The sequence below is a fragment of the Osmerus eperlanus genome, chromosome 3 (assembly GCF_963692335.1).
Source record: "Osmerus eperlanus chromosome 3, fOsmEpe2.1, whole genome shotgun sequence".
NCBI lineage: Eukaryota > Metazoa > Chordata > Actinopteri > Osmeriformes > Osmeridae > Osmerus > Osmerus eperlanus.
The window spans coordinates 10,009,800-10,023,877 of record NC_085020.1 but is presented as its reverse complement, the minus strand read 5'-3'; the positions used below and the strand labels follow the sequence as shown (position 1 = coordinate 10,023,877).

The window sequence follows — 14,078 nt, the reverse complement described above, 5'->3', positions numbered from 1 at the left end:
CAAAGGAGGCTTAACCACTGAATCACTTCAAACCCCCTACTTCTTTTGGGCTACTTAGGCCACCACCCACACAGTTTGGATGTGTGTGTGAGAGTGTGTGTGTTTGTGTTGACCCAACTCAGTCAGCATAGACAAAGCTTTTCGAAATCTCACTTCCCATCTTCTTAATGGAGAAATAGGGAAACAATAATCGGATGAAGAAGTGGTCTACATGTGCATAAGCACTGCCACCATGTGGAGAAAATAAAGACTGACCAACACTGGACTCACAATAAAAGCACATATGGCAGAAAAAAGATGTGATCTTTATTGAAAGCCAGCAGTACTATAATTACATAAGAGAACCTGAATCAACATAAAATCAAGATTAAGAAAATTCACTCGACCTAGACCCAAAGCAAAGATGTGGAGGGGAACCGACTGTGGTCATTTGGTTTATGAACGTTCTGTGTCTATGCACACCCATCTCCACTATCATGGTTTCAAACCAGCACTCGGGATCCATTGCCAAGCATCACAGTAATGATGATCATATTAACTTAAGAGTACAGAGAATAGCAAAAACAAGTCACAATTAGAACCAAGTCAAACCCAACACTTGGTCAGGGCAAGCCTCTATAAAAGACCTGCTCTGTCAGCTAGCCTTGCCTTCTCCTCGAACATTCTTCCCCTACTGTCTAACACATACTTAAATATCTTGCTTCAATACAAGAAATATAAATCACCCAACACAACTATCACTGTGCGGGTTGCAGTTTGGTTGCTAGCCAAACCCACCTAAGCCTGTTCTACCAGGTGTGCTTGGAAATGGAAAATGAAATAAATAAAATTCTCTCCCTCTCTACCCACAAAGCAGAACTCTCTTTAGACCAATCATCTCAATCTCTCTCACCAACAGAGAATAGGTTGGTGTCCCTTTCCTAGTGACAGGGACAATCCACCTGACTGGATGTTAGCAAAATAATCTCCCGTAGAATACTGAATTAAGCTGGTAGAATTCCCAGTTATTTTGGCTTCTGCAACACACTAATCCACCACTAAGGGGTGCAGCGAAACAACCCTAAACTTGTCCGAAAACAACCCTAAACTAAAGCAAACAAACAGAACTGAAAGGGTTAGTATTATTTGTGTACATGAAGTCATCACCTCTTAATGGCAGCTGTATAAGTGATCAAATACTTAGATGTTCATCTTGATTTTATACTTTGAAAAGAAAAGGGTAAATCCTGACCTAGGTAATTCAAGTTCAAGTAAACTAGAGATTTGATGAAATCAATCCACTCAAAAGACCTATAATGTCTTGGAAGATGCCCTGTTCTGTGGTATCATTTCTCCATTTGAAATGTGAGCAGAAAACTACTGTAAAGCTTTTGAAGAGCGCAGTTAAGCACCTCACCGGCAGCGTACGCCAACAGCGAATCCTTATCTACAGCCAGATAAACAAGAGACAGATGTCGCCCAAACAGATGGCAAACAAAAATACACCACAAGACCAGCCGCATCAACACCATCCCTCTCGCTGATGCTCGGGGGTTGCGTCTCGGCGAGTGGGCGGCCGCCTCCTCCTCCTCCTCGCGCCTTCGACAGGAAGTTCTCACATCTCATCGGTGAGCGAGGACAGCGAGCACTCGGACAGCGTGCGCTCCCGCCTCTCGCGTGTGGTGATGTAGTTGAGGAGGTCGATGGCTGTCACCACGCCAAACACCATTTGCCGGGTGCAGACAGAGCCGTCAGCCATGTCTAAAAGAAGAAGGGGGGGGGGGGAGAGACGGAGAGAGAGAAAATATGAATAATAGTCATAGTTATCAACAGTGCCGATATAGCTGTTGGAGAAAGGGCGACAGCGAGAAGTCTAGAGAGCATGAGAGAAGCTGCTAGAAAGAGCCAGATATTGAAGTAGAGACATCAAAACATTTTGCCACATTAAATGATAAACCTTCTACTCCAAATGATGGCTGATGGCTATGAGCATCAGCCATCATTTAGACAGGGTTGAATCGGGGATAACTCAGGTGACATAGGAATGGGAAACCTTTTCAGGAGGAGTCTTTGGCAGGATACAGCAATGGAGAACAGAAGAAAAATAGTAAAAAAACAAGGTTTATCCTGTGTGTGTGTGTGTGTGTGTATTGCTTGAAACCAGACAGAATAGACTTAATGTGTTAAAAAAAGGGGATATGGAGCTGGATAGAGGTGGGAAGGTCTGATTGACTGACTGCTTCAGGACAGGATTTTGTGGATACTAGCTGTTGGAGCCAAAATGATGTTATGTTATGTAGCAAGGCGGTAATTGCATCAGCTGGGGTATAAAAAAAGCTGGCTGTCATTCAGTTAGGGGCCTTTGGTTTGGTAGTCACACGGTTTTTGACCGCCGTTTCAAGACCCTACCGCTCAGAACAGATACGCGAGTCAAAGTTGTTTTCTTCATTTTTGCTCTGCTGTCGTTAATTGTGGAAACGTGTCAAATTACGAAGACTGAAGGAAAATAAATGCAACGAGGAAAAGGAAAACTGTGGAGTGAGTCGGAGTCTTGTTAAAGCGCGTCGACCTCGGCGCATACCAAAGGACAAAAGGGAACAAGGCATAGGAGGAAAGTTGCTTCCACACTAGTAAAGGGTATTCATTTCATCTACCATACACGACACCTTATGACATACCGATGTGATATTGCACTGCCAGGGACAAACAGACCAGCGGGATAGCAGATAAATCCCACCGTCATGGCACATAAATTGCAGCTGGTGTTCTCAAGGCTATGGGAAAAATTTGAGTGTGTGGCATGTGTGTGTGTGTGTGTCTGTTCAAATTGTCTGTCAGCCAAACGCTTATCTGTCTGAGATAGACTGCCTGCGTCGTCAAGCTGATACGACACCCTAGATGGAAGGTTGCAGTCTGCTCTTTAGGAAAAACACTGGAGCAAAGATGAAAAACAACCCTGGCTGGGAGTTACCTGGGTAGAGCCCAGGGGTTACATTACCAGCACCCTCTGACGCTGGCAGCTCTGTGTTTCTATGGGTGGAGAGGGGAGGGTCACCTGGCCCACAGAACAAAACGTGTGTTTTATCTACTTCCTGATTGAGTAGGAACATGACAGGGAACAGATGAGAGGACTTACACTGCATCTGCTCATGCACCACCAGGGCAAAATGGTCCGTCTCTAGGATACGAGACAGCTTTCCCAGGTTGTCTGTCAGTCGCACCTAGGAGCGAAACAGAGGTCAGAAAGGCATGTGTGTATAGCCGTGTGTGTGCACACAAGTGCACAAGTGTGTGTTTCTATGTCTCACCTGTTTGAACTGCTTGTAGAGCACCTTGCTGACGGGGTCAGAAGGCTTGATCTTCCCAGCCAGGACAGAGGACAGCATGTTACCCAGAGTCACCATCCCCAGGATCATACTAGAGGGAGAGACAGGCCTTCAACTTCACTGACAGAGGTACAGGTATGAGGCAGACAGACAGACAGACACCCACCCAGACTCGTCCACCACGGGGGCCTGGTCAAAGGCCTTCTCCTTCAGGATCCTGATGGTCTTCTGGCAGGTTACGGAGGGGAGGACAGTGAGGGGGGCGCACAGGTTCAGACCCTGCAGAGTCAGGTTCCACCACCTGGTGGGCGAGAAATGGTGGTGGTGGGGGGGGGGGGGGGGTTGGGTCAGAACAGATCGGTCCTAATTTTGGAGAGGGGTAATATGACAGATCAGTCTACATTTTTACGACTTAGGCGTGTGGCGTTAGACAGGCTCCCAACTGTGGTCTGTATCTCACCAGGGTTTGGAGACCATCAGGTCCTCTGGGCTGAGGAAGCCCTTCTCACACATCCACTTGTCACTCAGGAACTTCGACCTACAGGGGAGGGAATCAGGTCAGGCTCCTCCCCATCTCTATCCATTCCCCTCTCCTCCCAGCCCCCCCCCCCCCCCCCTCTCCTCTTCTTCTCCTTCTTACATGTAGTTGCGGATGGAGTCCGGCAGGATGACCACACAGCGTTGGCCCTCCTTCAGCTCCTGGGCCACCCTCACTGCGGCGGCCATGGCAGTGCCGGAGCTGCCCCCTGGTGGACAGTTGAGAGAGAGGAATTGGGTCAGATTGACCGTACCCTGGAGCAAACAGGACCTCGGAAAGATACGCTGTACGGCGTGTGTGTGTGTGACTGTGAGAACGTACCGCACAGAAGCCCCTCCTCCTTGATCAGCATGCGTGACATGGCGAAAGAGTCCTCGTCATTGGACTTGTACCATCTGTCAATCACCTGGTAAAGGGCAAGGCAGGGAAGTGTAAATGTGGAAATTCAAGTGGCACTGTGTAGATCTGAGTAGTCAAGAGATGTGGTTTTAATACAATTTATTTAGATTATACAATTACGTAGTATTAAACAAAGCTTTGCTGATCAGTCATTACGAAGGACGTGCTAACCACAGTTCGTTCGCAAGAGTGATGAAGAACAATCATAAAGCTTGTGCTTTTATACACTTAAAACAGATGTCCTAATAAATGATCAATTCATCAATGCAGTGGTCTCTGTGATTGGCTAACACTGGTCAGTGACAGTTAAGACAATATAACCCCCCAGGTCAAGATACCAAAGTCTTTTGATGTCACAGCTCTTTCTCTTTCCATTTAAATACATCTCTTGTTCTGCCTGTTTTGTAATATACGTGTCTAATATTTCTATACTAAAATAATATCGGTATTATAAGTATTATAACTATGATGATTTTTCAGTTGGCTATTTTTTGGTGCCCCCTCAGGAGTTGGTGCCCTACGCACAGCGCGTAGTGAGCATTATGGGAGCGGCGGCACTGGCTACTAGACTACACAAAACACTGTTTTTGACGTGATTTAACATAACATTTTGATCAAACGAGTTGCAATAAAGTACTCACATTAAGGAAAGTCAGGACTGCGTTCATAACGTGATATAACATTTTGGTTGACATTGTCCAGGGCCCCTTAGATGTCATGTGCCCCTGGGCAAGTGCCCAGTTGCCCTAATGGTTAATCCGGCCCTGGGTGTGTGTTCTCCTCCTAACATGTGCGTGTCTCGCAACCTGCAATCATCTCAGATCTGGGCTCCCTTCGGAGATTTGGGTCTCCTTCCTTTGTTCCCCTTCCCCCACAAGGCCAGTGCAGCTGTAACGCCCTCCAGCCACGGCTTCTTTGACTCATCACCTACACACTGTGCCTTTTGTCACGGCTGTGCTGCGCACACCCACATGACTAGGTCATATGCACTTCCCGTCTTCATTGAACTGTTTTTTTATTTTTTTTACTCTTTTTTTTTGTAACTATCAATTCATTACTTGGGAGCTTCAATGTTAGGTCATCATATTTCCTTGCGTCAGGGGGAAGACGGAGAGGAACCCTCAGGTCCAAAATGCGGCACTGAACGCCACATCCCCAAAAAGAGTGACGCACACCGACCCATGCGCTACTCACAGATCTATCGAGGACGGTCGGGATGAAGTCGTATCCGATGCCCTCCACCTCGTACTGGGTCTTATCGGTCTTGTTGAGGTCTTCTGGCTCAGCGAGGATGGAGCCCTCCGGGTCCACCCCCACGATCTGGGGAAAACGCACACAAAGCTCGGTCGTGACTTTCGCATTCATGGCTTGACGGCTGAGTGGGTTTCGGGATCCATTCTGGAACATTCGGCGGGAGCCGTGCAGTAAACAAGTCTCGGCTAGATGACGAGGTCAGGGGGTCCCTCACCTTGATATTGGGGCATTGCTCCTTCAGCTTGCGTGCAATCCCAGTGATGGTGCCCCCTGTGCCAGCTCCGGCCACCAGCATGTCCACTTTACCTAGAGGGACAAAGGACATCAACCGAGTGACACTTATTCTCATGATGCTAATGATATGGTCGTGCCCCCCCCCCCCCCCCCCACCCCCCCCCCCCCCACCCCACGCATGTGTCCATCCACCTACCGCCACACTGCTCCAAAATCTCCTCGGCAGTGGTGTCGTAGTGGGCCAAGGGGTTGCTGGGATTGCGGTACTGGTCCAGGATGTGCGAGTTGGGGATCTCGTTCTTCAGGCGCCAGGCCACGCCCACGTGAGACTCGGGCGAGTCGAAGCGGGCGGCGGTGGGCGTGCGCACGATTTCCGCCCCCAGGGCTCGAAGCACGTCGACCTGCGGGGGGGGGGGGGGGGGGGCAAGTCGAGATGTCAGTCGCGGTTCCACTGTGTACATACACACGCGCGCGCGCACAATACACGTGGAAATCACTCCTGGCGTCTCCATACCTTCTCCATGCTCATCTTCTCAGGCATGACGATGATGCAGCGGTAGCCCTTCACAGCCGAGGCCAGAGCCAGGCCGATACCTGCAGCACACAGAGGACTCTCCAGCATCCGTACTCATTCTCTATTCTGTTGACCCATTTCAGTGTAGACTTTCGGGACAGTTGTAAGCCAATTACGAGCAGGCCCCAAGTATCCCAGAGCCTTTTGTGTGTGCGTGTGCGTGGCGTGAGCGGGATTGTTCGTACCTGTGTTGCCAGAGGTGGGCTCGATGATGGTGTCGCCGGGCTTGAGGAGGCCAGCTTTCTCGGCGTCCTCCACCATCCGCAGGCTGATCCGGTCCTTCACACTGCCCCCCGCGTTAAAGAACTCACACTTGGCCACTACACACACACACACACACACACACACACACACACACACACACACACACACACACACACACACACACACACACACACACACACACACACACACACACACACACACACACACACACACACACACACACACACACACACACACACACACACACACACACACACACACACACACACACAGAAAACACAGTTTAGACAGAGGAAAATTGGTAAACAACATCAGTGAGCAGCAAAAAATAAAACGGAAGTGGAAATTATTGTAACGCTTATGTGTAGCTTGATAAACTAGTTTGTCTGGTCTTGTCCTGTCAAAACAACTCTTGGTAGAACGCTTAAGACGGATTGTGCACGCAATCCAAAAATCTCTGAGTGGTCGAATTAATGAAGCTTGAAGCTGCCTGAGCCCAGGGGTCATGAGAACGGGCTGTGCCCATGTGAGCCGATTTGGGGGATTCAGGTAAGGGTCGATCAAAGGTCCAGAGTTTCCCACAGCTGTGCGCACAAACAAACCCCCCACATGCATGCTGTGTTACAGTCCCCTGGTTTAGTGCTTATACCCTCTCAGGAGTGGGTACACTAAACACACACACATTCAGCACCCACCTAACATGAGCAAGACACACACACACACACACTCTTCGGTACTCAAGTATAGCCCCACAACTCCAGTCTGGCACCGGGTCCAAATCCAACCAGATTGGTGCTGGATCAGAGCAGGGTAAACCTATCACGTGAGAACCAGGGAAGGGTAGAAACAGGCCCCTTTGTCCCACTAAGCCCTGGGAATCAACTGGAGGTTGACTCTCCAATCAGGCGTGTTAAAAACCACTCGCCAGTAAAGCGGCTTTATGTCATGCCTGAGAGTTCAGCCTGCTGATGTGATGAACCTACGGACCCCTGGACAGAAGGGGGGGGGGGCCTAAGGTAGAACTGCATGGTCGCTAGGGAACCATGCGAAGACAGGCCTGCGCTGCGCTGTACCTGGGCCTTCCTCTGGACCAACCTTACCCTGGGGTGACTCCCTGGACTCTTGCCTTCCGTTAAACACTGCAAGTCTTTCTCTCTCTCTCAAACACGGGCACGCTGACACATCAGAGATAGAGGTACTACAGTCGTGGAGCCCGGGGAGAGGTAATGAGAGGAAGGAAAGCTATGTGATACCTCAATGTTCCCTCCGAAGGGCTGAAAAGTGTGTGTGTATGGTGTGCAATAAAAGGTCAGCAAACAATGACACCAGTAAAGTACATAATGTGGACATGTCTGTTTACCCTCAGCCTGGTTTTAAACTCTCCGTTCCAGTCTTTCGTCACCCCGCTGGACCGAATCACTCGCTTCCTTCTACCTCCCCTGTACACGCAATTTTCCCTTGGGGAGCGCTACAACTGCTACTCAAACTGCTGCTACATATTTATATTCCTCTTGAAACAGTCCTCCTCTCCACACACCCATCACAGGCTTTATGGCGTCGGTGACACCTGTGGGTTGATGCCAACACAGCTGACCGACAGTCAGCTGATCCATCAATATATAAACGTCATGCCCAAACACCCCCTTAAACACACACGCTATGTTTTCTAGTTTCAGACGCCTATTCTAGTCCTAGTCCCAGCTACCAAGCCAGCTTCACCAAGTGTGAAAGAGGACCTAGCAGGGAAGTAATACCTAGCCACTTGATCGAATGCAACACTAGACCAACACTTAAGACTTCTCTTAAATATCTCTTTACATTTGGGCAGTGCTGTGCTCTCCGTTTGCGGTGTGAGTAGCAATCACCTCTTACTCACACCGCAAACACACCCATATGTAATTGAATCTGAGTGAGTCATGCTGTGTGAGTGTTTGTCTGCGTGTGTGTTCGCTCAACTGCTAGACAGCCACTCACAGAGTTCACACTTGAGGCCGAAGGCTTTGTTGACCTTGTTCATGCGGACCAGAGGCGTGTCACCAATTCGGCGCAGGATGTTGGGCAGGATGCCAGGCGGTTTGGTCCTGAGGGGGGCACAAAGGAACCAGTTATACACTGTACACTGTACACACACACACACAAACATCCAACAATGGGAAAGATCTTAGTAGCTCACCCAAAAACACACACTTTTAATTTGGAAACCAGCATTTAAAATTGTTATTAAGGAGACTTTGACGTGGCAGCAGCTTCCTGCTCTGATGCAAGGCCGATGAAAACATTTGGCATGTGTTGCGACACGGTTATTGATTATTACACAAACTATGATTGACGTGATACGGTAAGAAAACACCCACTCTGTATGTGTGCACAGTCATGGTTCTCAAATTAGACAAAAATTGAAACGTCATGGTGAAACGCCAACAATTTCTTCAGGTGCCTAACTTCCCCCGCTCCCTTTCTCTGTGCACACACAAACATTGCCCCACCCTCTTAGTTACATACTAAGGCCTGACAGGGAGGTGATATGGGGTAATAGAGGAGTTGAGGTCTGCTGCTCTATTAGAAAGGACAGCTTGGCAGAACATCAAGCCCGGACAAGTAACTGCAGTCCTTTCTAGGATAGAGTTACTCTTCCAGATAAGTTAACAATTCACCCAAAAATGAGTGAACAGAGAAGTCATCTAGAAAAACATGCTGGATAGTGTGCCAATTCAAGTCATGCAAGGACATGGGAGGTTTTTGCCAGTGTCAAGAGACAACAATGTAAACCATGGGTTAGTCTTTATACCGAGGTATGTAGTAGGATCAAAACCTTTTTCTATCTGAAAGATTAGCTTAGAGTCATGAAATAAAACACCTCTGTGTTGGTGCACGTGTGTGTCTGTGGCATGTACTGTATATTCACCGTTCAGGGTGGCTGTGAGGTGAATCAGCGTGAGACATGCCCAGCCTCCAGGTGCATCTGCTGGGCAGGTCTGGACGGATCCAGTTCCTCTCCTCCACGCTGGCCTCCCCATTCTCCAGGTCATTCTCCACTTCATTCCCGTTCACAAGGGTCGACCCGTTTTGAACCTTGTGGCTGACTTGCTCCCCGCTCGAGGGGAACTTGTGGGGGCTGTTGCCATTCAAAGCTGGCCCGCCGTTGGCCTCGCCGTTGGGTTTGCCATCAGTACTCGTGTGGCTCTCACCGTTGGAGCCTGGGACCAAGACTCCGGTACCGTTCGGGTTGGCGTCCCCATTGAGGTGTATGCTGTGGAGCTTGGCAGTGTAAGGGCAGCCGGAAGGAGCAGGGCCCACCACCATATCTTTACTGGAGAGACCTGAGGGCATGATGGCTCACCTGAAGAGGGGGAGAAAGAGGCAGAGAAAGAGTCAGGAAAGAGTAAAAGAGAAATGTACTAGGCTGTGGAACAAACCCAAGTTAGTTCATTTCATACACTTGCGAAATAGTCCCTAGTATTTACATTTATTCATTTAGCAGACGCTTTTATCCAAAGCGACTTCCAAGAGAGAGCTTTACAAAAGTGCATAGGTCACTGATCATAACGAGATAGCCCCAAAACATTGCAGGTAGCCAAAACATGAAGCATACATTTTGAAAACCAAATAAGTGCCAAAGGGAAGAACCATAAGAGCATGCAGTCAAACAAGTCACAATTAAACAACATGCACCTTAAAAAGTGCAAGAGTGTACCTGTAGAAAAGTAAGTAACAATAATATATTTCACAGCGAGTACAAGAATTATATCGCAATCAGCTACGTCTCATGCTCATTCCTCTTCAGACAGTATTCAAGAATCAGAATCAACAACAAGAAGGTTTTCCCAAGGAGAAATCTCTTACAGGCTCAAATGACTCAAATTGCTTTCCAGAGGCTGGGATGTCAATGATAAAACTCTTTCCTTCTATTATCTTTTCGCTAAAAAGATAAGATAAGTCAAGAACAAGTTGCGTAAAGATATACACTACATGTAAATATCTTACAATGAACTACAAGGCCAGGCTTCTGGGTAGAACATTAGGGAGATAGGAAGTCCAATAACAAGATGCACAATTTTCTTCTTAGAAAATGTGCTACATTAGGGAAACTATCTGCTCTGCATGGTCAACTGTCCACCTGGGAAATCAGTTAGGACCGACCTAGCTACAGTTAAAAATAAAACAACTTGGCAAAACAAAACCAAGATACCAACGTGAACGGGTCGATTTTAAGTCTTCACATTCCGTTTCTGTGACTGATCCCATAAAACGTGTCAAATTTGGCTCTTCAAGAGTCGGAGGAGGGGAAGGAATTCCTTTTATGGTAACTCAAGTAACTAAAAAAGGAGAGCCTCTAAGCCAGAACACACACCACAGTTAACATTTCCTGTGACAACTATTCATTGTCCCTAACAACAGAAAACCCCTGAAGTAAAAAAAGCAGTCACCGTCACAGATGTACCTTTCTGTTCCTCTTACCATCAGGAAATGGTGGAGTCAGTGTAGTCAAATAAACCTACCTTTGTTCTTAGAAAAACAGTATACTGTATATTATAGAGGCCGATTTCATTCTTTCAACACTGAGATGCTAACACAGAATTCAAATATACACTTTAACCATTAGAACCTTAAGGATAATTTAAACCATCATATGCAATTTGGGATTTTCAGATTTGCACATAAACATGAAGACTCCAGTCTCCTGATGACTGTGCATGAAACAGCCTAAAGAGCAGCCGTTTTCCTTTGTAGCCTATATGAAACTCTTGCGTTATGAAACACCCACCTCTTTCCCCTAATTGGGGTCAATAGAGGAGAGTAGCATACAGCCACACCACTTTTTCCAGGCAAGATGTTGTTCTGATAACATTGCCAGGATGGCTCTTACATAACACACACACGCACGCAGTCATACTTTTAAGAAGAAGCAGCTGTTTTAAGATATCGGAGGCAGGAAAACACACCCAACCACGACACGCTCTGGTTGGATGTTCAAGCGATGACGAGGAGGAACTTCCCCCTTGTCTTGTTTACCATAGGAAAGAGGCCACTTTCTACCGTGGGCTCCTGTTGGTTTCCAGAATATTCATCAAGCCTCGTCCTTGGCTAAAACATTAAGGCTCTCCAAAAGTAATCATAGATCTAGATTAGGTTTGGTGAAGAGCTTAAGTTACTGCCAGGAGCATTGGAGTCTCAATCCCCCAAACACTACCTTTTACTACGACAACTATGAATAGCTCAGTTCTTTGACAGCCTGATCTCTGAAACGTGTGCTCTGGGGGTGAGACCACATGTGGATGAGGTATGTCCCTCTACCACTCCTCCTGGAAGAGGAAACACCACGTGCGGAAAGTGATACGCAATGCATGTGCGTGTGTATCATAACAGACACACCAAAATGTAGTATAGGGTAAGCCTGAAGGCATTTAGCTCCAAACTATGAAGCATGGATTGAGAAAAAGCTACGTGTCCCTTCGAAGAGTAGAAAAAACAAACTGGATTCACTATATATTCTGAAGTTTAAATCTTGTCCTAATAAACACTAAACAGGGAACATGAGGAGTGGGATCGCAGCCTTCAATGGGCGGACCATAACTACTGCCATAGACACACCTCCTGGAGACAGCTTAGTAGGCAAGTTATCTTTGTTACCCCCTCCCCCTTAGGGCACAGTGGGGGTTGGGGTTTGTAGGTATATATCCCCTACTCCTTATTTGTCCAGTCATTTGAAAAGAAAAACCACAATGTAGTTTATAGGGTAAATTATTTAAGGTATTGAATCCAGCTAGTCATGATAGGCTATGTTGGTTTAGTTTGTTAGATGTATAGGCTACTCAGCGTGTGAATGTGTTCTGACGGTCCAACGCTAGTTTGTGCTAAAGCTTTCCTTGTTTGTTGCTTTAAAAGCTAAATGAACTCTGCTCGAGAAAACCTGTAAGTGAAAGGAGTGCACGTCATAACTTTACTCTCTGAACTAGGTTAATCCACATTCGTGAGTTGTGTCGGTAAGGAGAATGAAGACATCGAAATGACATTTTTTATTAGAGTAATTTCCATTTATACTTAAAATGCATGGAAACATATAGGCTAACTAGATTTATTTTTCAAATCGTTTATTTAGATTGCACCACATATTTGTGGTCCAGTAAACACATATCTTCTCCTAACAAAAGAGATCTTAGCCTACTGTAAAAGCACAAATTATCTCCATCAATCTAAATCACACAAGTTATAGGCTATGCAGGTTGGCAATCTCTACAAAGAAAACTAAACAGCACACTAACACAAATAGAAATGACCCCTGCCGTAGGTTAGACTATAGCATATAGAATGACTGAAAATGCACTTTAAAGCAAAGGTAATAATTATGTTATTATTCTTTATTACCGATTACCTCGTGGTCTTTATTATTTTGCTGTAGCCTATTGATAGTAGCCGACTGATAGAACCATCAGTTATCAAAACGTTTTTCAGAGAAAGAGAGAGATGCTTGCTAGATCTTCTGACCGCGGTAAAAAAAAAAAACATTATCGTGTCGTTGTGGACAATGTAGGCTATGGGCCTGCTGATTGAAGTTCAGAAAACAGCAAAGAAAACGTGTGACAACTCATATAAATAGTCCATATGATGCAATAGCCGCATTGAACACCGGTTTACTGGTAGATGCTGTGACGTAAAAGGTATTTCATCATACTTGTTCATGATACACCGGCTTTGGGTGCTTTTACATGTTTTCAAGTTACAAACCGCAACTACCCAAACGTTAGTGGGCTACTACATGTAACATTTGCTCTAATATCTGTTAGAAGAAAAAAATAAAGAGAGATATATGACGAATATTGGGACAAAACGTTCTGCGGATGATGCAGCCGCTATGCTGAATCCCGGTGTAACATCAGCATCTCTAAAGATAGAAAACTTTTAAAGGTTTGCATCTCGAGTTTTTAGTAGCCTAGACATGTTTACTCACCGTTTCGTAGAGTAAGCTAGCAGCGATGTGGCTGGTATGAATGTGATCCAATTTCAAACACTGCTCGACTGCTATGGCCAGACACTTCTCGCGTAGGCTACTTTAAAGAGACAACATGGTCCGATCTGGTTGGTGCATGCTTGTTTCTGCGTCAATACTGATTGGCTAGAGTGGGGGCGTGAAGTTTAGTTGTCATCCAATCAGCACTTATACACGTGTCGGGCCTTCTTGGTGTCCTGTTTCAACCCCTTTGTCATTAGAATTTTTATTTTCTAGAAATTGACGCGCATCAGAAAGTTATTGCGACGGTGGAAAATGAATTACAGCGATTTAGAACGAAATTTGACGCGCAGGAGTCAAATTTAGGAGTTGGTTGATTCGGATGTCATGGAAAAACATTAAAGCGATAGGCCTACAATGTTGCGCATGCTCATACACCAGGGAATTCAAATTAGAGCGGGAATCCTCTCGTCCTCATGGCAAGCTTTCAAGCGTGTTCTTATTTTCCACAACTTTCATCACCGTTAATTTAGTGAAGACAAACCTGTTTCAGCCTAATGCGGCCAGTAGCCTATTTTGTATAATCGGGCCCGGTTTCCC

The 14,078-nt window shown here is 46.4% G+C and overlaps 1 protein-coding gene across 1 annotated transcript; it reads right to left on the bottom strand.

Annotated features, from left to right (window-relative positions):
• Window positions 1–286: 286 nt before the first annotated feature.
• Window positions 287–13,625, bottom strand: cbsb (cystathionine beta-synthase b). Its single transcript, XM_062457122.1, has 15 exons — window positions 13,479–13,625; window positions 9,435–9,869; window positions 8,504–8,610; window positions 6,490–6,624; window positions 6,245–6,324; window positions 5,927–6,131; window positions 5,711–5,802; window positions 5,437–5,562; window positions 4,165–4,249; window positions 3,946–4,051; window positions 3,766–3,843; window positions 3,472–3,606; window positions 3,288–3,396; window positions 3,116–3,200; window positions 287–1,740 (listed from the first exon to the last, which is right to left on the bottom strand). The coding sequence occupies exons 2-15, from the start codon at window positions 9,857–9,859 to the stop codon at window positions 1,595–1,597; spliced, it is 1,914 nt and encodes a 637-aa protein (XP_062313106.1). The 5' UTR covers window positions 9,860–9,869; window positions 13,479–13,625; the 3' UTR covers window positions 287–1,594.
• Window positions 13,626–14,078: the final 453 nt, after the last annotated feature.